This window comes from Sebastes umbrosus, chromosome 1, assembly GCF_015220745.1.
Source record: "Sebastes umbrosus isolate fSebUmb1 chromosome 1, fSebUmb1.pri, whole genome shotgun sequence".
NCBI classification, from domain to species: Eukaryota; Metazoa; Chordata; class Actinopteri; order Perciformes; family Sebastidae; genus Sebastes; species Sebastes umbrosus.
The window spans coordinates 30,444,167-30,466,971 of NC_051269.1; the positions used below are offsets into that span (position 1 = coordinate 30,444,167).

Genomic DNA, 22,805 nt, shown 5'->3' on the forward strand with positions numbered 1-22,805 from the left:
TCTGGAAAGATAACAAAAGCATGCGGAAATTAACCTCTTGGCCGTTTTAGTTTGTCCTATTTTCCTCTTAACCACTCCCAGGGACTGCAAGAGTTGCATGTGTATCTTACGTGGGTTACAATAGTTAGTCAGAGCTCTCTGTGACATCGGTTTATTTCCAGTGTGTCTGTATGATATGTCTCATCTGACTTATTATTAACCACATTTCTTCTTGTCTGAATAATTATTTTCTAATAAACTTAAATATCCTATAATCTTAATAGGTTGTCAACTTAACCGGCGTTCCTTTCCCGCAGCGATGTGTCCGTCAGACCTCCAGCAGCTGTGGAAGGAGGTGTCGGGGGTGCAGAGCAGTGAGGATGCCCTGAAACAGGCCGAGGGCCTTGACTTGAGCACCAACAGCTCCAATTCTACCTCAGCCTTCCCCAAAGCTGCCAGCGCTCACATCCCACTGCACAGCCTGGTCAACGGACAGAGCCACACCCCAAAGAGAGACAGGTACAGGTACAGACAGTATATTGAAATCCTTAATGATTACCTATTATGTGTTCTCCCTTACCTTTAATGTGTTATATAGTTTTTTGTGCATGTAAAAAGGTCTGCAAAGTTACAAAGCCCAAAGTCCACACCAAAGGGAGTCACTCTCCCCCACAGAAACACTGCTCCTTATCTGCCTAAAATGCCTTGCTTGAAGTCCCGCCTTTTCTTTCGTCACGTGTTAATGTCACCAAGTAATACATTTGCATAATACCTGCCCAGCGGCTAGTTTGGAACACCCTCAAACAAAACTGGTTAGACCGCAGAGTCCGAAGAGTTTAGTTCGGTTGACCCAAGCCCCCAGGAAGAGCGCCAGGCTTTGAAGCAAATTTTCGTAGTGGCCAAACGGCGGTACTACAACTTCCGTGTCTGTCATGTGATGTCATTGGGCACAAAAAATACTTTTCCCATGGACTTACATTGGGAAAGAGACATTTGTAAATCAGCGGATCATTTTTTTTTAGGTAAATCAACTTCCCAGTATGAACACTTGAATAGCACTTATTTAAATCATTAGGTCCTAAAAGTTGTAAAATGCACAATAGACGAATCCAGAGTATCGGCCCAATGGGTGCGGAAGATTGCCGGAAGAACCAGGTATTATATCACTCGGCAGTCGAGCCATTTTGGCTTCATGTGCCATTGAGCAACTCTCACAGGAATGAACGAGCGACCGCTTCCGACACTGTATCCAGTTCTCTTTATACATCCATGAGTTGACCAATCAAAACCGCGATTCAGCTGACCAATCAGACCAGGCTGAGCTTTTCGGGGGATTAGGTAAGGGGCAGGAACGTTTCAGACTGAGGGTGAAAAGCCAGTATGAGAAAAGTAAAGCGTTTTTCAAACATTTCAAACATGAAAACATGTTCTAGTAGAAACCCAAAATGAAAGTATGCACCTGAAAATAAACATAATAGGTCCTCGTTAAAATATCCACATTATGAAAGTGCGTCTGTCCTCTGTGTGACCTGCAGTCTTTCTAACTCACACACTCTTGCCATGTAATTTTCTGGCATTTAACTTTTTAGCTTTTAGCTGTTTCTCCACACCTACGCACGTAAACACAAAACATGCACATGCAGCATATCACACGTCACCAGGGTGTAAACGTCTCTCAGCTCATTTGACGGGAGGTGTGTTGGGCTCAGTGTGTTCTGTCGGTATGCCGTCAACCACATGCAAGTATAGTATAGAGGAGAAGAGAGGACGGTGGATGCAGAGTCTTCTATATTTGTAGATCTGAATTTCTCTGTAGACATAAATACCTTGTTACCGTGTTGACATATTGGAGATGCATGTGCTAGGAGTTCTTGTACCATGTACTGTGTTGTCCCATGGCTGTATTGGCTGCTAATGGGCTTGTCTCCGTCTTTAAGAGCCAGACTGTTTGAATGGATATCCTCCTTCACCAAGGCAGACAGCGGAGATGACCATGTCCCCCTTTACACCAAAGGCGGCCAACTCCCCAGCAGCCAGTGAGTAGCACATCCACACTCACACATACACAAACATGAGAGGAAAAGACAAAGACAGAAAGACACACTACTGGAGGGTGGTCTGTCCTTTAGCACTGATTCACTGTTTGCTCCAGTGACATTGACCTCTGACCTCATTTTGGAAGGGGATCAGGCTGGGTGTGCAAGCGTCAATTAAAAGAGCTTCTATTAGTATATCAAATATGTCATACTACAGCTGCAGTGTGCTGCTGGTAGCCCAGCAGAGTTGGCTTTAAGTAGACATGAAGAGGGTAGCATTAGTGTGTTAGCCTGCTAAGCTAATGCATGGCTGATGTGGAGGAGAATGTGGTTGCCAGCAGTTTGTCATGTCTGCTGTCTGAGCTGCTTCTGAGTTGACTCAACCACAGCCAACACACACACACACACATACACACACACACACACACAAGCTCCAACCTCAGCCAGCACATATGATCAGGAAGAGGCGAAGAAGCAAAGGGAGAGGGAGAGAGACATGTTTCCATCTGCGAGACAAATGGTTTTTGTTAGACAACCTTCTGATGTTGATTTGGGAGAATCCCCATCCCAGTCCCCACACACACGTGCACACCCACACACACACAGACACACACAGTCATGTAAATATATGTGGAGACAGCAGTCGCCGGCGAAGGTCCAGGTCTGAACCACATCTGCTACTGGACCTGCCACACACACACACACACACACACATACATGCACAGATACATGCACGGTCACAGTTATTTACCCTGGGCCCAAACCAAACCTGGCCCGGTATTTCATCACCACACATACACATACAAATACACAAAACGCTCATAAATATGCACACACAAAAACACACACGTGCACGCACACGTAAGCTCACCACAAAAGAACAACCAGCACATGACGGCAGCCGCCGCCAATCAGTCATGGCTGGTTGGTCCTGTGCCGACTCTGTGTCAACTCCTGAAACATAAGAACACACACCAACACTAACACACACATGCACACAACACACACGCCAAGGACAGAGAGAGAGACAGGTCATGGACTGAAGAATGTGCCTCTGAGGTTCCTGGACCAGTTCCCTCATTTGCCTGGCTTCTGTAACTGACCCCACTCTGCTCTATCCTCCTCTCTGTGCACTTGGCTTCGTGAACTGTACAAACTAATGACTGCTAACCAGACTCAGATGGCTCTATTGATGCTTCTGCTGCTTACAGTTTTGCATGTGTTTTGTGAGTGTGTGGCATTTTAAGGCTTTGTTTCTTATTCTGAGGAAGTAATTGCTGTATATTTTATGTACATAACAACACATGAAAAATGTTTCACTTCCTCACTCTTTCTGTGCGTTTCTTCCCTCCCCCCCTCCACAGTCACGAGGAGCACGCCGGCTCCCATCCTCTCTACGGCCATGGAGAGTGCAAGTGGCCTGGCTGTGAAGCACTGTGTGAGGACATGGGACAGTTCATCAAGTAAGTTAAACATCCACCCAAGAAAAATGAAATATGATGCATAGGTTGGGGTTACAGATGGATATGATGTTAACTTGCACAGCTGCTTGATTCTCACGATGTCACGAGATCACACGAGAATCTCTTGATCAGATATCAGAATCTCCTGATCACATATCACACGAAAATTAATCTTGTCAGGCTTCCAGTAAAGCGTTTGTGTCCAGCAAGTCCGATCACATACCAATTAGCGTCCTGTGAGGAGCTACTGGCTGCACAGAAAGGCGACTGTTCATTCTAAACAACAACGGCGGCTACTGAAGAGGTTAGAGTAGATGCTGCAATAGCATCAGTTATATCAGAACTGGAGCTATTCCTGCTGTCATCACCCGGCCTGGGGGCCATGACAAAAACAGGAACGAACACAAAATGCCAAAACATTTAAATGATTTATTATAACAAAGAATATAAAGGCTTGAATTCAGTTATGGAGTACATTAGTCAGTGAAATCAGTAGTGTTAATGCAGGAGTGCTTGGATAATGTAGTGTGTAGAGTAAAAAGTATAACAAAAGCGAAGCAAAGCAAAAGGGGTTGCGGGCAGCTGGCAGGGAAGAGAGCGCCACACTGGAAGCTGGGGCCTTTTTATCCTGCGGAGCGCTGCACCAAGGTGCTCCAGATCTGGCTTAGGGATTCAAATCAGGCTCCTCTGACACCGTGAACACAACACAGGCAAGTTACTGATACAGCACAGAGTAAACAAAGGCCGTCACACCTCATCGATGTTTTCGCTCTTCTCCCTCCTGGCAAAAGTTTGATAGACACATGCCAAGTATTATTTTGAAAGTGCGTGCCTTTTTCCAAACGGTTTCCAATGACGGCTTCTCAGATGGTTCTGTGTAACAAACCCTCTGGCGGGTCAGGTTATAAATAATACACTACACAATGAAAGACAAATATTAGCATTTGATACTTCAAAGTAATTTAAGTTTCTGCAGTTGGAAAAAGACAACGGTGCTAGCGGGGTCTGTTTTGACCAGCCACCACCTGTTAAAGTGTCCGTTTTCGGCTTTAAGGACTCTTGGATGTGTCTATAGTTGCCATGGAGAAGGACAATATTTCCAGACTTCTGACTTTTGTCCAAGTTCTCTATTTTCAAAACATCAAACAGATAGAGATCAGCAAAATCTTCTTCCTCCAGTATTGCTTTCAATTTCAGGTGCCAATGTGTAAACTGTCTTGGCTTCAAACACAAGATGTTACAGTCACACTCTCATTGACCACAAACCAGGTTCAAGACCACATCAAAACTTCCTTTCATGTTATCACTAATTGGTAACAAATTGGTAACCTGTTTTTAAAAAGGCTCAACAACGCTAGCTCCTAGTAACATATATAGGAAAAAAAGACATTCTTTGATTCAGACTACTAGTAGGAACAAAAGAAAAAGCAGAGAAAAGTGAAGCTACAGTTTGTGTTAAATGCGGAGTGTCAGTCACGTACATCACTGGTGTTTCTCATCGGCTCTCTACTAATTCATCAGTTGCAATCTGTTACATCACATTTGCTCTGAGGAACATTCACGCACACACGCACACACACACACACGCAGGTACATAACTCAACATGTGAACAAATTCTCTGTTTTTCTAGGAATTCTTTGGGCTCCTCCTCCTACAACCCTGTCTTCTTCCTCTTTGTTCCTGTTTTAGTATTTGTCACCAAGTCTTTGTCATTTGGTTGGTGTTTTTGTTTTGTTTGCTTTTCGTCTTAAGAGTCAGACATTTAGCTTGAAAAGAAATTTACTCTTAATTATCTCATCTGCATGCACATCTTTTTGTTTCCACAACAAAACTAAAGGCATCAAACCCCTCTGCTTCCATCATGTTATTCGCCAGTTTTGAGTCACTTGGGGACGCCGATGCCGTCGCTGGCCTTGACATTCTGCTACCTCCCTCCTCCTCCTCTGTCACACACGGACTTCCCCGTGGCACTATGGCTGCTAACGAAGGCTTCACAAGCCTTTAATGAAGCCCTAAACAAACTCTCATTATCGGTGTGGAACTTTTAGCTATTTGAGATATTAATAAGCCGCGGTGATGAAATACTCACACACACACACACACACACAATCACATAAGTGTGCGTGGTGATTGTGATGCCATCGGACAGTCAGATCAAAGCGTGCAGGCAGGCTGGGAAAGTTTGGAGAGGAAAGCTGTTGTTTGGTGTCTCATTTCACGTAGCCCCGGGGCAGATGGAAGGAGAAAGAGAGATAGAGTGAAAGAGTGTGTGTGTGTGTGTGTGTAAGAGAGAGAGGGAGGTGGAAAGAAATAGCGGCAGTGACAGATAATGCCGTCAGTCCGACAGCGCGCTCCCTTCCAGCCAGCCTTAGTCATCGCCCCAGGAGGGAAACGGGTAGAGCAGAAGAACAGAGGAGGGAGACACTCCACTATTTCAGGCCTTTCTTCTCCTCTCTTCTCCCCTCCCTCCACGTCCTCTGGTATAATACTCTGGCTGTGGTCGGTGGAGCTGGGTGTAATGTGGGTTAAAGCCTTGTCTGCCAGCACTCAGAGGAGTAAACAGAGCCTCATTGTCGGGACACATCCAGAAAAAAAAACTTGCTACTGTTTATGGCCCGGCTATAGAGAGAGGGGAGGGTTTTTGGGGGCAGATTTGGTTGGAATGAGCGTGAATCATAGGCATTTGGGGAGTAGCGGGAGAAGACGAGTGGGAAGGGGAGAGTGGACAGAAGTGTGAGTGAGGAAGAAGGGGAGAGAGAGAGAGTGAGCTTCACAGAGAGTGAAAGAGAGAAGGAGAGAGAGAGGGGTGAGATCATGTTTTTGTTATTATTATCGTGCACTTGTGTTGAGCCGTCTATCTGACTGGATTAGCCACGCCATGACATCATTGTTTTTGTTTCATTTCAAGTCTTCGCCTGATATTGCCTAACTTTCTGCTTTCTTAAAGACACACACACACACTCTCAAATAGTCATACACACATATTTCCTTACATTTCACAATAAACAAGTCAGAAAAGTGAAAATTACGGATTATAACTTAATACCACTGGATAAAACTCACTCTGTCACACCAAGCACACATACACACACACACACACACACACTAGTTAGGCAGCAGCAACCTGTGAATAACCTTGGCGATGACAGAGCAGAGAGAAAGGGATGGAGGAAGGGAGACAGGGAGGGGTGGACTGGGAAAGATCAGAAGGTCCCGGGTCCCTCCCACATCGGAGGAAACAAACAGCGCCACCATTCACACATACACACACACATGCACATGCACACACACGTCATGCGCACCAGTGTTAATATGTGAAGTGGAGTTTAGCTAACAGAAAGTCTTAAGATAAGGCTTTGTGCGATAACACATGAGCTCATATCCAGGTGGTTGTCTTGGATCATGGCTCACTGAGCACCAATGAAGTATACACACACAAAACACAGCTGCTGCGTCCTCCACTAGACAAAATAAACCTCCGAGATTATGATTTATTTTAATGGCACTGAAACAGCTCATAACTCAGTTTAAATAAAATTGAGAGCGCTGGGTTTTGTTACTTCATTATTGGGAACCTGTGAATTGATTTAACAAAGACTGTGTTGCCTCAGTGTGACTTAGAAACTATCATTGAATCGGGCTGATTGTCCCGATTCAATGATAGTTCCTCAGTGTAACTATCATTGAATCGGGACAATCAGCGCTTTGATCTCTTCTTATTTGTAGATATCCATTTACCCTCTTGTATTTCCCCCTCACTTCCAGGCACTTGAACAATGAGCACGCCCTAGATGACCGCAGCACTGCTCAGTGCCGAGTCCAGATGCAGGTGGTTCAGCAACTGGAGATACAGGTGAGTCACACACACTCACACACACACACACACACACACACACACACAAAGTAGCAGCAGTGTTGGGAAATGGCAAAATTAGATAAAACTTCCTCAATTGCGATAAAAAAATGTACGGTCGCTTGAGGTGTTTTTTGCTTTTATCAAAAATAGAGTTGATGTTCTAACTAGATTATGGAAATGCCTTTGCCGAATAAATTCTCGATATCGATTCTGATTGGTCAATCACGGCGTTCTACGGTCTGTTATTTCTTTATAACAGACCGTTGCTAGGGACGCACTTCTGATCTCAGACTCTGGTGGACCGCTTTTGTGTCAAATTATGGATTTCTTAAGAAAGTAGCTGTGTAATAAGAGGGATAATGTACAGCTAGCGGGTCATTGTTGTGAAATAAACCCCACAGGGGTGATGCGCCCTGATGCACACTACGTGTTTGTAGTGGCCAAACTGTGGTACTACAACTTCCGTGTCCGTCACGTGAAGAGACGTCTGGAACTCAGCGGGTTATTTTTTTTTAGGTGAATCAACATTCCAGTACGAACACTTGAATCACCTAATCAAATCATTAGGTCCTAAAAGTTGTAAAATGCATTAATAGCTGAATCCACAGTTATTTCTCTTCCTCCGTTCATGTGAATGAGACCCAGACCGAGGGCTGGGAGGCGGAGTTAAAGGAAACGCTACTGCGCCTGCTCTATGGGCCCAATGGATGCGGAAGATCGCATTTATCACTCGGCAGTCGATCCATTTTGGCTTCATGCGCCACTGAGCAACTTTCATAGGAATGAACGGGAGCCCGCCTCCAATGCTGTATCCAGTTCTCTTAATACATCCATGCTCCAAACCAGTTAATGGTAACGGGCCTAATTCGCATTTCTATTTTTGCGACATTTCAAAAGTTGGCTTAAAATTCGCTTGACAATTGAATGGAAACACGGCTATAGTCACATACACACACTTAATTTTCATCCGCTCACAAACAAAGTCGTGACGAGCGTTTCAGCCAGTCAATGGCAGTAACTTGTCTGAGGCAGGGCAGAGTTTATGGAGAGCAGTGGAGCTTGTAATTTAAAAGGAGCAGTCGGCAGGGAAGCTGCCATCGCTGCTCCAATTATAAAGCTGCTCTGGTCACCAGCAAGAGAGAGCGAGGCTGAGAGGGGAGGAGGGAGAGAAAAGAGAGAGAGAGAGATGAGCTAGAAAGCGGAGGACCAGGCTGCATGGCCTCTCTTGTTCTCAAAGTGGTTCATGCACGCAACGCTCTTGAAACATCTGAATGCTCGAGCAAAAGCAAAATACCAACACTGGACAAGAAGTGAAACGTTGTTCTCAAACAGTACGTAAGAAAAGTGAAAATACAAAGGCTGCCTCTTCACATACATCTTGGCATAGTTTCCAAAACACTCCGTCCACATCACTGCGTATGTGTGTGTGCTGTCCAGCATTAGGGTTAGCATTGTGTTTGGTGGTGGTGGTAAACAGCGTTTAGCTGAGCCCCTGAAGCCACCACCAGGGAACACAAAGTGACAGAGAGGCAGCTGGTGTCACATCACATCAGGACGGCCGTCTCTCCCTCTCTGACATGTCACTTCATCCCTCAGCAGTCCACAGGCAGCCCGCCACTCTACCCTCCAACAGCACACACACACACACACACACACACACACACACACACACACACACGCACTGTGTTTAAATGTCTCATATTTGCACATCTCTGCAGTGTGTGAGTATGTTAATGCCGTTATCTTAGTGTAGATCCTTTGTTTCTGGAGGCTACACGTGTGTTCGCTTGTACTCACGCACAAACACACGCAGGATGCAGCGTTTCCACAGGCTGTGGCGGCGCCCATTAATCGGCGGTTAACAATGTCAAACGGGGACGAGTGTGTCTGCAGGCTAGTGTAAGAGTGTGAGAGAGCTCCGGGTGCCGAGGCGGCTGACTTTCATATTCATCTCTCTGCCCGAGGTGTAATTGTAATTGTAATTCTGTGTCAATACCGCATTATATCAATCTAAGCGTTAGGAAATGAGATAAAGTGTTTTGCACGGTGATAACCGCCCTCGTGTGTGTTTCACAGCTGGCGAAAGAAAGCGAGCGACTCCAGGCCATGATGACCCACCTGCACATGCGCCCCTCAGAGCCAAAGCCTTTTAACCAACCTGTGAGTACACACTAAAACCCAGGTCACATGACCTTTTCTTCTAACCCCAAATCTTTCCTCTTATTCACCTACAAACTCCTCTTGATTGAGCAGTTTCTTCATCCCTAAACCTTCTTGGGATTCCTCTCTTTCTGTCTAGCTTGGTATCTACGCCCCCTATTGACCAGTGATGGTTAATGTGTTATTTAGAAATCATAGGTCTTACTTTCTGTCTTTTCTTGTTTCCTTCTGTGTCTCTTTCTCTTTCTTAAACATCTCATGATACTGTGCATTTTATATCCCAGAAAACTACCCTTCCATAATGTTCTTATTCCACAGAGAAAGTCATAAATTTCCAGCTATTCACACATTCAAACTGTGTCCGAGTTGAACTTCAGTTCTGTGTTCGATTCAGCATTTGAAAAATTGCAATTTCTCAGCTTGTCTGGGAGAGAGAGAACAGCCAAAGTGGTCTCTCACAGTATTTTCAGTGTGTGCCCACAAAAGGGATGTGATGTGTGTGCGTGTGGCCACACTGGTTGGTGAGGTTGTTATTAGGTATCTAATGAATATTTCATTATTCAGATTGACGAGGAGTCTTATTAAAATATGAAGATGTTGAAATTAATTGTCAATTAGAGGTAGAGTGTCTTAATTTGAGGGGATATAAATGGGTGCAGCCGAGTGGCGATGTGTGTGTGTGTGTGTGAGTGTGTGTTTGTGTGTGTGTGGATGATGCGTTGATCGCTGGGGGATCAGCTGCTATTAACATCTAATGGGAAATCAGGAAGAGGCGTGTTCTGTCACCACCGGAGACGAGCCTCGGGGTCAGGGATTGGAGGAGGAGGGGCAGGGGAGGAGCGTCAGGAATGGAAACAAAGCTTGGCCTCAATTAACAGGGTTCGACTGTTGCCGTGGTGATGTGGCAGGGTTGCAGCGTTAATGAAGTACCTGTTAAACAGCCCCGCCCCCTCCCAGTCTACTTAAATGGTACGGAGAGGGGGCAGAGTAAAGAGAAGGGCGATTCACACATTTTACATACATATAGACAACAAACACACGTACACACACACACACACACACACGCACACACACACATAAACACAGTGGTTTTAATTAGTCCTAAACTAGCAGCCCTGCAACGGCTGTCCCAGAGAGACTGGGAGTACTGGTTCTGTGTGTACTGTATGTGTGTGTGCAAGGCTCTGCCTAATTGGGCCGTGTTGGTCCGTGAAGACTTCGCCACCGCAGAGTGCATGTGTGTGTTCCCTTCTTACAAACATGCTGTCGTGTGGTTTTGTATTTGTAAACGCAGGGTTAATTGCAGCCAGCGCTGTGTGTGTATAAATACAGTATATGTGCATGTTCAGTGTGTGTGAGTGTGTGTGTGGTTCTGCGCAAAAATGCATTTGGTAAATGGTAGGGATACATATTCACAGGGAGTGTTGGGGACTTTATTTTTTTATGTAATGTGACTTAACATTAGTAGCACTTCCTAGATATAGCACCCTATGGGTTAAATGATTTAAATTTACTGAGATACAACCTCTGATGTATTATTATTATTACAAAACTGTTAAGAAATACTTTGCTGGAAGAGATTTGTTGTGTATATTAGGGCAGCAACTAACGATTATCTTCATTGTCGATTCATCTGTTAGTTATTTTCTCCATTAATCGATTAGTTGTTTGGTCTGTAAAATGTCAGAAAACGGTGAGAAATGTCGATCAGTTTTTCCCAAAGCTCAAGATGACGTCCTCAAATGTCTTGTTTTGTCCACAACTCAAAGATATTCAGTTTACTGTCATAGAGGAGTAAAGAAACCAGAAAATATTCACATTGAAGAAGCTGGAATCAGAGAATTTTTACTTTTTTTCCCCCTAAAAAATGACTTAAACTGATTAAATGATTATCCAAATAGTTGGTAATTAATTTAATAGTTGACAACTAACCGAATAATCGTTGCAGCTTGAATGCAAAGCATTGTCTAATACATTGATATCACCTGACTGACCCTGATCCTGATCCTGATCCTGATGCTTCTCTGTAAACAGCAGCAGCACTCAGTCAGCAGATGATGACGTCTTAAAGTAAACATGAAAGAAACATTAGTCGTACAGAAAGTCCATTTTATGTTCCTGCACTAAAATCATTCTCCACCCTCGGTAGAGAAACTATTCATTTTGATACTAAGAAAGAATAAGCCCAGATAAAGTTAGTTTACTCCGTTTTATTTATAAAGTAAACTAGGGCTGCAACTAACGATCAATTTCATTGTTGATTAATTAGTTGTTTGGCCAATAAAAAGTCTGAAAATGGTGATAATCAGTGTTTCCCAAAGGAACGTCCTCAGATGTCTTGTAGGAGTAAAGAAATAAGGATATATTCACATTCAGGAAGCTTGAATCTAAGAGTCTAGGAGAATTTAGACTTTTTCTTCGTAAAACCCGATTAATCGATTATCAAAATAGTTGCCGATTAATTTGATAGTTGAGAACTATTCGATTAATCGGTCTAAAGTAACGTTCCTCACCTGTTCAGGATTGCATCAGACTCCATGATATAAATCGATTCACACTGTAAACATCACTAGACACGATTGAACCGCGGTACAGTAAGTTATATAGGTATAGTATAGGATATTTTATTACATAAAATAAAACTGTGTTTGTGAAAAGAAAAGCTATTTAAAGTGAAGAATTTAAACTTTTCCAGTTGATTTAATATGTAGAGAAACTATGACACCTCCTTGGCTGAAGCTGAATTATAATGTGTCTGTATCTCCGCCTCTCTCTGTAGCTGAACCTGGCTTCCAGTGGCTCTCTGTTAAAGCGGGACAGCGACCTTTACCCAGAGGGTCTTCCTCACCCCCCCACCTCAGCTGCCACCCCCATCACCCCACTGCGCCAGGGCCCCTCCGTCATCAGCTCCTCCAGCCTGCACACACACTCCCACTCCCACTCGCACGGCGTTGGGCCCATACGTAGGCGCAACTCCGACAAGTACTGCACCCCCATCGCCTCAGGTAGACTGTCACACACACTCACCCAGTACCTGCCTTTTTATGGTATTATCTAATTATTGATTTATAATGGACTCAGATTGAATATGTTTTTTCATCTAGTGTTTAGTTTTTTCTTACAGTACCTGTTGCTTTTTCCCCACAAATTTCCCTGCAAGAGCAATGAAATGTATTACTTCAGAAATCGGGTTCATTCACGGCTCAAAGAAAGATGCAGTTGCTGCCATCTCTTGGCTTTCTTTCAACAATTACCGTAGCCTTAGTTTAATTCCAGGTGTCAAAGCAATATATTTTATAGTATGTGGCTCAGAATTAAATCCCCTTCATTCACATTCACAAGCCTTCAAATGGTAAAATAGTAAGTGATATATGATTGGCTTCTAGAAATAAATGTAGCATCTTTACAAAATTGTGCTCACCACATTTAATACTTAGATAGAGAATAATATCAAGCATCCAGATACACACTGCTGCATATAGATTTATTTATCTAAAACACCACTGAGAATTTATGTCAGCTGTTTATTTCCATTTATTTAGACATTTTACATGTATCACACTACATTCATCAGCTCATTTAACACTGTCATGCCTGTTTTTCAGAGCTGGCTCAGAACTGTGAGTTCTACAAGAACGCTGATGTCAGGCCTCCCTTCACCTACGCCTCTCTTATACGTCATGTAAGTCTCTCCAACGATCCAGTTTCACCGTGTGTCTCTCTCCTCTCTCCATCCGTGTTCTCCTCCTCTAAACCCTGTTGTCTTCTCCTCTCCCCGTCCGCAGGCCATTCTGGAGTCCCCAGACAGACAGTTGACTCTCAACGAGATCTACAACTGGTTCACACGAAAGTTTGCCTATTTCAGGAGAAACACAGCCACATGGAAGGTAAACAGCTTATGATGTACACGCTCTCCCTTTCTATTGGCTAGATCTCACTAATGCAAGTTCTAAATGTAAAAACTAAACGTGAACTCAACTGATGGAAGATGGAGAACAGACCATTTAGCGAACTGGTTTGGAGTCGTTTAGATTAGTGTTTACCAAACTTTTTTTCTGGGGACCCACTTTTTAAATATGACATAACATCACAACCCAATTCATTCAATAGGCCTTATATCTACAGATCATGAGAAGAGCGAATTTGTGTGTGACCATTTTTACTGCCATTTCCGCATCACACTATATTATCTTAAATAGTAAACCTGCCATTTCAAAGTTTGATAAATCACAGCTTTGTTTTATGCATGTGTTATTGAAAACATATACACATTACAAACTTTATAAACGAGACCAAATAAATTAATTTAGGCAGAGTTAACAGGCTCTCGTTTCTCATCAGTAAAATAAACAGAATGTATGCTAGCCTTTCTTATTAGATTCAATAAGGCTCAGTTATCAGAACAATACGAACATTCAGGCTCCTTCATGTGGCTCAAAAGTTTACTCCAAATCTAAATGTTAAATAAAAAACTATGGAAGAAATTCTGCAAGTTTATTTGGCGACCTTGAGAATATCTCCTGCGACCCACCTGCGGGTCCCAACCCAGTCTTTGGGAATTTAAATGACTGGTTCCCAACCTGGGGGTACCGACCCCCACTAGGGGTCGCCGAAGCCTCACAGGGGGTCACGAGGCCTTCTTAATTTTAAAGGGTGTAAGACAACTTCTTAAAAAAAAACTAACCCATAAACAGGATAAGGGCACAGTGAAGACCTGAACACGAGATATATTCACAGATCCTTCCCTCATTCTGCATTACAAAAGTACTCCGTTAAAACAACCAAAGACCAAAAAGAACAATGGCCAAGCATCAGGGAGAAGAAAACACTGAGTTTGTCAAAAATAAGCATATTAAGTGTATTAAATGATTGTTAAAAATAAAAAAAATACATAATACAGACAGAGAATTGTATTTAAAGTTCCTAAAAATAACAGGAAAACTCTGATGCAATATTCACGGGAAATAATCTGCTCAAAATTCACACAAATCGCTCGTTTTACACAAACTTCCTGCAGTTATTGCTTACACTATTTTAGTTAATTGTAAATTTTTTTCAATTGTTCTTTACTGTTAATGTTATGCATCAAATATTAATAGGAAATAATAATAAAATATGTCCCTTAGTCAGGGGTCATCAGGATACTCAATGATAGAAAAGGGGTACCTGTAGGAAAAAAGGTTTGGAACCACTGGATGAGATGATGGCGAAAAAGAGCAGCACCAGATTTAGCAAATGAAGGTTTCGACTCCGTCTCTGACTGATTAAAAGCTGATTCAATCAAAGCAAAAATATTTAGACTCCAACTGAAATGTGGTAAACAACTCTGACTTGATTAAAGCTGATGTCATTGACTGCAAAATAATTGTGCCGACTGATGAAGCCCCCGACCCGAGCAGAGACCACAGTGACAAAAACATTTGTAGGCAGGTTTTGCCGTGTTATTTGAAACATTCGGATTCGCCAAAATGACCTCACTTTGCAGAAAATGGATTCACTTTGAAGGCTTAAATTTAGCACTTATGATACAAGTACAGTTACACACACACACGCCTGCACACAAGTTTTAAAGCTGACTTTGCTCAGCTCCTAAAGATATGACGGATTTGACAGTTATTGGCTCTTTCTGTCCTTTATGAGACACTTCCCTACTGCTCTCGTTCTCTCACTCTTTCTCCGTCTCGCTCCCTCTCAGTCCTAAACAACTCTCTCACCTCCAACGTGGCACATGGAGAGTCGGCCCCACTTAGCCCGCTGGAGCCACATCTAGCCGTTATACAGCCTCATTATAGAGATGCACATAAAAAGCTGACACACACACACACTTCTCATGATCACACACATCGAATCTCTCTCTCACACACACCTGGCCTGATCCCACCATTGTAGGTGCTGACCCATTTCTACAGAAACCTCGCACTAATTTGAGTGTCAGTTCCTCCAGAGAGGGAAAGTGAGAGAAAGGAGTGAGGGAGACAGTGGGAGGAGGGGTGAGGAGAGATCCCATCCTTTCCTCTAATAGCCCTAAACCAAGGAGGGAGGGATGGGAGGATGATGGAGGGGTGCGGAGAGGGTTAAGAGACGGGGCAGCCAGGAATATCTTTACCTCCTCATCTGACTTTTATGAATTTTAACTATTAATGTCTGGCGTCTGCTTCCTGTGCCGTTGGCCCCGCAGACCTTTAAATATAGCTCGGCATGGCCTTATGTATTTATATAGCAGCTCAGCGAGTCAAATAGGGCCGTAGAGATGTATGTCCTTTAATAAGCCGTTATATTTCATGAGGAGAGCAGCGGTGTCAGGGAATGGAAGTCATTGATCATAGGAAGGAAAGAGACAGAGAATGAGGATGAGACAAGAGAGAGAGAGAAAGAAAGGGATGATTTAGAGAGGAGGAGAAATGAGTGTTGAGCGTTATTTCGAAGGTGCTGCATGATGGAGGCCTTAAAGAGGAGGTTTTATTTTCTGTTTAACTCACCAGTTTAACTCGTGTTTTTTTCAGATGCAGCTAGTATAAATCACGTTTTTGGGGGTAATTGGTCCCATGTTTAAAGTAAATTAGGTTAGAATAAAATAGATTAAGGACAGAAAATGCAATCAAGACTCTATATAAGATGCTTCACTTTGATTTCCAGTGGTGGAATGTAACTAAGTACATTTACTCAAGTAACTTGTACCATTTTATACTACTTTATACACTAAATATTGTACTCCACTACAGTTATTTTACAGTTTTAATTACTAATTACTTTGCAGATTTTAAAAGATATTAGTGCTGCAATGATTAATCGATTATTTGTCAACTATTGAATTAATCAACAACTATTTTGATTATCGGTTTGAGTAAAAAACATTTTTTTTTTCTTTTTAAAAGCCCAATTTTTTTTTATTCCATCTTCTTAAATGTGAATATTTTCTGGTATCTTTACTCCTCTATGACAGTAAACTGAATATCTTTGAGTTGTGGACAAAACAAGACATTTGAGTACGTCATCTTGGGCTTTGAGAAACACTGATCGACCTTTTTCACCATTTTATAAACCAAACAACTAATAATAATCGACAGATTAATCGACAATGACAATAATAGTTAGTTGCAGCGCTATAAAATATGATTGTTATAGATTAAACTACCCAATAGCATATGAAATAGTTAAAATTAGCTTGACATTGACCAACTACAACAGTAAAACGCTGCTTACACCTTAACGCATCAGTAATAATTATCCAATATATATATGTAGTATATAATAGTAACACTCACAGGGACCTTTTTCTACATTGTGAGTACTTTTACTTTAGATACTTTCAGTACATTTTGCTAATAATACATACATACTTTTACTTAAGTAAAATTAGAATTTTTACTTGTTATATATTTTGTGGTAAATAGAATAGAATAGAATAGAAAATACTTTATTGTCTACTTTGTTGCGCACAAAAGGCAGAAATTTGTCTTTGGTTCACACGTGCAAAAACTGCTATGAAAGAGGGTACATTAAAACACAACATATCACATCCAGACAGGACACATTAAAACACACTTACATAAAAACACAATACACCAATAGAAGCTACAGTAAAAGCAGCACCAGGTGGTGAGGACTGAATCAAGGTTAAATAAATAGATATGAAATGTATTTCTTTGTCGTATTTACTTCATCCACTGCCGTTTAACACAAATCTGAAGTCATCACAAGTGAAATGCTTGTTTATTATATTATATATGTTATGTATTCCTACAGTATTTAGGATCATATGGAAGTAGCATATCCCAGCATGCATCAGGCAGCAACAGAAACACAACCGGACGGATTACAAATCATTTACAATATAAAGACATTCACACTTCTAGTAACACCTGAATTAAAATTTAGTCTCTTGATTTTTTTTTCTTCTTTCTTCCCAAATTTCTGCCTCCCGTCCCGCCCACCACCACCACCCTCCTCACCCCTCCCCTCCCAGCCGGAGGGAGTGGAGATGAGTGGCACATGTGCTGTGACCCACTGTAAATGACTGCTAATGTTTTAACTGGGAGAATTAGGCTTTCATCACGGAGACGAATGCAAATAGCACTGCAATAGCACTGGTGTCTGGCGTGTGCATCTGTGTGTGTGTGTATGTGTGTATCTGTGTGTGTATGTGTGTGTGTGTTTGCACTGTCAGGGTGGCGGGCGCAGATTGGGGTCAGACTCATTTACAAAACTTAGCATCACGGCTCGGGGGTTGAGGGGATGCGGGGGAGAAAGGGTTCCTCCGCTGATTATGGCTTGTGTAATTACGTGTGTGTGTGTTTGTATGTGTGTGTGTGTGTGTGTGTGTGCGTGTGTGTAATTACGCCGAGGAGTGATGCATGCCTGGCCTGTCCCTCCCTCTCGGCTTAGAACAACGTGTCAGAGAGAATATGCAGGATTTAATTATAGACGAATTAAAATTGGTAATGAAATTGGGCATGAACAAACTACAAATAGCAGATGAAAAGGGAGGCCTGTCCCTGGGGGGGTGAGACGGAGATAGCGGTGTGCCCGCCTGTCTGAGTGCCTGTATGTGTGTGTGTTTCTGTGTGTGTGTGTGTGCTGATGGTGACTGATTAGAAAAATTCTGAGATAAAATAGCGCTACTAGAGAACCGCTGCACTGTATTAGCACTGTACATGGAGCTACAGTATGTGTGTGTATAAAGTGATGGGTGAAAAAAGGTTGCATTACTTAAAAGGCAACATAACACCGAACTGGAAAGCATTGTTTGCAATGAACACACCCTGAGTGAGTGTTTCTACCTCCAGCCAAGTGAGAACTGGGAGCAAAAATAACGATTTCAGCTGGTGTTGAGTTTCTCTTCCAGGACACATTTCCCGCTGGAATATTATTGGAGTCATGTGTTTGTCAAAAGTCTTGAAATTTGACATACTTTGGACGAGTATCTAACGGTACAACTTTGAAATGTTTAGATTAACACTTTTATTGAAGGTAAAATTGATAACATTGATAACATTCAGCCACTAGGGTTGCGTCCAAAATTCCATACTAACTACTATTTAGTACGCTAAAACAGTGTGAGATATTTTAGAATGTCCGACACCTTAGTCTGAAACCAATAGTACGCAAATTACATACTATTTTCAGGGAAATATTGCAGTATGCAACGTTGCACACCACGGTGGCATAAATATCCCACAATGCAATGCGGTAGTGACGACTAGTTTGACAGCTCTGTAACATCAATAATGCTTAAATTTAACTGTAAATATAAGATTTCACTTTGCTAGGGGTAATATATATTTTAAACTAACTCAGATTTTGATTCTCACAAACCGTCGTTTTGGTCACATGAGGTTTGCACAGGTTACCATGGTTACACGTCTCCAACCGGCGAGGAGGCTCTCAGGAATTGAAGATGTAAATTTCTGCTCAGTGCGTCCGAAAAGATAGATACTGCTGTTTATTCACACAAAAGTATGTTGAACTATAGTACACCTATTGAGTATGTAGTGCATAGTATGTGATGTCACATTCTTCTACTTCCCCCGTTCCATTGCATTAACTTCCCAACAAGTCGTTGCCAGACACTTATCATCAATCTAAGCCATTTAAACGTTTTTTTCCACATTAACTGACGACACAGAGATACCAACCTGGTTTTAGATAAAGAGATAAACAAAACATTCATTTTTAAATGATTAATTCACAATCATAATAATTTTTTTCAGGAAAAGCCATACTTTATTAAGCATCTTTCTAAAGGCTCTATAGATGTATTTTTTTTTTTTTTAAATCAAATCAATAAGACCTTTAATAGTCAAAGTCAGGATTTTGGAAAAATGAGGAAACCCAGGAAAAGAGAAGCAAGGACAACAGAGGTTAAACAAATATAACAACTTATTGACAATAAATGAAATGCTTACAGTGAAGCCCCAAAACTAACCGAAAACTACTTCCAATAGGAGAAACTGGTACTGGTGACACTCACAGACAATTTCGGGGCTTAAATTAACAACACACACAACACACACACTCCCTCCGGACGGAGAATAAAATACCCGTGCTAAGGACTTGTTAAACTTCAGTCGTGTTAAATCTCTTCCTCTTTTCTCTCTCTCCCTTTTCCCAGAATGCTGTGCGCCACAACCTGAGTCTGCACAAGTGTTTTGTTCGCGTTGAGAACGTGAAGGGGGCCGTGTGGACTGTGGATGAAGTTGAATACCAAAAGAGGAGACCACCAAAGATGACCGGGTAAGCACACACACACACACACACACACACACACACACACACACACACACACTACATCACACGCACACACTGCATCACATACACTTTGTTTTCTTGAGGTTGATGTGAGTGTGAGCTTATGGGTGCTGGCACTATGATTACCTAAGTGGACGCTCTATTATTACCAAGAGGCCAACTCAGCAATCAGATCTATAAAAAAATAAAAAGGTCTGCCGGCTTATCGTGTACGCACTTTACTGTATGTGTGTGTGTTTTTCTCTGTTTGTCGACACCATTAGTAAGCAGCTGTTTGAGATGCAGGAGAGGAAAAAAAACCTTGTTAGCGTATGTAAACAGATGTTCTCTGCAACCGCCAGAGAAACCAGGGATAATTACACACACACGCACCTGCACGCCAGATATCACACACTTTCATATGTGTGTGTGTGTTTTAGCATCTGTTTACAGTCTGTGTATGTTTCTACTTGTAACAAACATATTTGTGAGATCTGTCAGAGTGCTTTGGTGGCGGTGACATCTTTTCACATGTGTGCTCAATCTGTGATTCTCACTCCTCTCTCTCTCTCTCTTTGTGTGTGTGCAGAAGTCCCACTCTGGTGAAAAACATGATTTCAGGCCTGGGCTTTGGATCCCTAAACGCCAGCTACCAGGTAAGGAAAGCCCTCTCCTCCCCCCCATTCCTCTCTATCTCCCTCACACTCACACACACACACTCACACACACACAGTAGCAGCCAATCGCAATCAAGGGCACTAATATCAATTCCCTCTTATAATTAGCAGATTCCCTAACGACGCTCACACACCACCTCCCTCCTCCTCCCGCACCAACACTCACCTCCCACCTCACTTTCTCACACATGCGCCACCTCATCTCTTCACTCCTACACACACACCGAGCCCACACACACACGCAATTTTTGCCACTGAGATGATTTATAGCGTCAAGTAGTTGTCAATTAAGGTTACCGCATAAAATTATCGCCTGTCCCAGAAAATCCATCTCTGAGCCAGTGAGAATTCCCCTCCTTTTGTCTTTTTTCTTCCCCCGTGTGAGAGGGGAGGTGGGGTGAGTCTCTCAGCTACAGCGTCCAACCTGTCTCATCTGCAAACAGCTGGATGTGAGCGGTTGGAGCTCTGACAGAAGCTGCCCCTGTTGGTTCAGTTGTTTTCTCTTCTGCAGACATTTGATGTTTCGCCGCGTTCGCGTGCGCGTTTAAGTTGTGGATCAGTCTCGCTTAATGTTCCTGTTGAGACTTTCAACACACACACACTTATGACAGGGACTTAAACGCACAAGCACAAGGCATGATGGGGGGAAAAGCACTGTATATAAGTGCCCCCTAGTGGCTTGTCAAGTTCACTTGCAAGTTAGTGGATTCAAATGTGCTCCATATGGAAGAGCTCTCATCAGTGCATAAAGAAATCCATCATTCATTGTGGCTGTGACCATTTATTATACTGTGTGTCAACTTATAAACACATTTTGATCATTACAGTTTAAATTTATAAGTAAGAGTTGGATGTTTCAACAAATGTGGTGGTTGTGGTGGACGGATCATTTCCAGACAGCCTTTTATTACGTCACTTACCCCTTTTGCCATTATCATTTAGCTTCTTCTAATTTGATGAATCATTTTTTATTTTTTTTAAACTGTAACCCAGCTTCTATTTAGTAAGTAAGTAAGTAAAACTATATTTATATAGACAGGTTACAAAGTGCTTTACAATAACATCAGTACAAAAAAATATAATAGCAAGCGCAGAGCGCATACAAGAACAAATAGTAATCAAAAATACATCCAGCGCAGTGCACTTAAAAACGCTGAAAACATACAGTAACAAGTTATCACACAAATCAACCCTTATGGGGACTTATAGGACATTATTGAAAGCCAACTTAAAGGACCAGTGTGTAACAATTAGGGGGATCTACTGGCATAAATGGAATATAATATTAATAAGTATGTTTTTCTTTAGAGTATAATCACCTGAAACAAAGAATTGTTGTGTTTTCGTTAGCTTAGAATGAGCCGTTTATATCTACATAGGGAGCAGGTCCTCTCCACGGAGTCTGCCATGTTGCTCCGCCATGTTTCTACAGTAGCCCAGAACGGACAAACCAAACACTGTTAACTTTTCCTGCTAAATAATGTTACTCGCTGCCGTCGCCGCCGCTCTTGCTTCACCACTCACCTCACTCACATGCGCACACACTCTACGCATTGGATCTGCCCCAACTGGCTATAGAGAGGGCAATTCGCGTTTTCGCATCGGCCATCGTAGCTCTCCAACACGTTTGGCACACGGGAGAGGCTTCAGTCGGTTGCAATCTACTCACCTCACCGCTAGATAACACCAGATCCTACACACTGGACCTTTAAAGAAATTGTTTTTTAGATGTTTTTGAAACAGTCAACAGACTCTAAAGTGAGGGGGGAGATTGTTCCGCAGTCTGGGTGCTAGGACAGAAAAAGAACAGTCACCTTTGGTTTTACATTTGGTACGCGGTATAGCCAGCAGGTTTTGTTTGGATTTAAAGTAACTCGACATCTGTGTGTGTATGTGTGTTTGTGTGCAGGCGGCTCTGGCAGAGAGCAGTCTTCACCTGCTGAACAGCCCCTCCCTGGTGTCCCCGTCTGCGGCCAGCCTCAACATGCTGCATGTGGGCCACGATGATGTCAGTTCCACTGTGGAGCAGGTCAACAGCAACGGCAGCTGCAGCCCCACGCTCAGCCCTCACCAGTACAGGTACACATCGACACTCTCACACGTGTACGGTGTAGGACCAGTGTATTAGACTAATAGTGGCAGGTTTATCAGCGAGTCAGTGTTGTCTAGCTATATAATATATTAGAATATATATCTATATAATGGTGATTAGGGCTGTCCTCGACCAAAGAAATTATTAGTCGAGGAACACTTGTACGTTTTTGTCAACTAATGGATTGAAATGTACCACACAAAGCTACAATTTTCTCTTTAAAATTCAGATTTTTAGTTTGATCAGAAGACAGATGTTAGCACCTGGACACTTTTTTATTTTTATGCATTTACTGCAGTCAGAGGCATCCAGTG

General features: G+C 42.5%; 1 protein-coding gene across 7 annotated transcripts in view; it reads left to right on the plus strand.

The window, feature by feature from the left end:
* foxp4 (forkhead box P4) overlaps positions 1 to 22,805 on the plus strand; it is a 114,062-nt gene that overhangs the window by 85,037 nt on the left and 6,220 nt on the right. For 4 of the 7 annotated variants that reach the window (XM_037772195.1, XM_037772213.1, XM_037772187.1 and 1 more), the window contains 11 exons: positions 264 to 504; positions 1,917 to 2,015; positions 3,380 to 3,478; positions 7,245 to 7,332; positions 9,412 to 9,495; positions 12,275 to 12,500; positions 13,101 to 13,177; positions 13,281 to 13,382; positions 19,607 to 19,728; positions 20,312 to 20,378; positions 22,309 to 22,478. In XM_037772195.1, coding sequence (XP_037628123.1) covers positions 264 to 504; positions 1,917 to 2,015; positions 3,380 to 3,478; positions 7,245 to 7,332; positions 9,412 to 9,495; positions 12,275 to 12,500; positions 13,101 to 13,177; positions 13,281 to 13,382; positions 19,607 to 19,728; positions 20,312 to 20,378; positions 22,309 to 22,478 — 1,375 coding nt within the window. The remainder of the gene's footprint in view (positions 1 to 263; positions 505 to 1,916; positions 2,016 to 3,379; positions 3,479 to 7,244; positions 7,333 to 9,411; positions 9,496 to 12,274; positions 12,501 to 13,100; positions 13,178 to 13,280; positions 13,383 to 19,606; positions 19,729 to 20,311; positions 20,379 to 22,308; positions 22,479 to 22,805) is intronic. The other 3 variants (XM_037772204.1, XM_037772222.1, XM_037772240.1) reach the window with 3 other exon arrangements.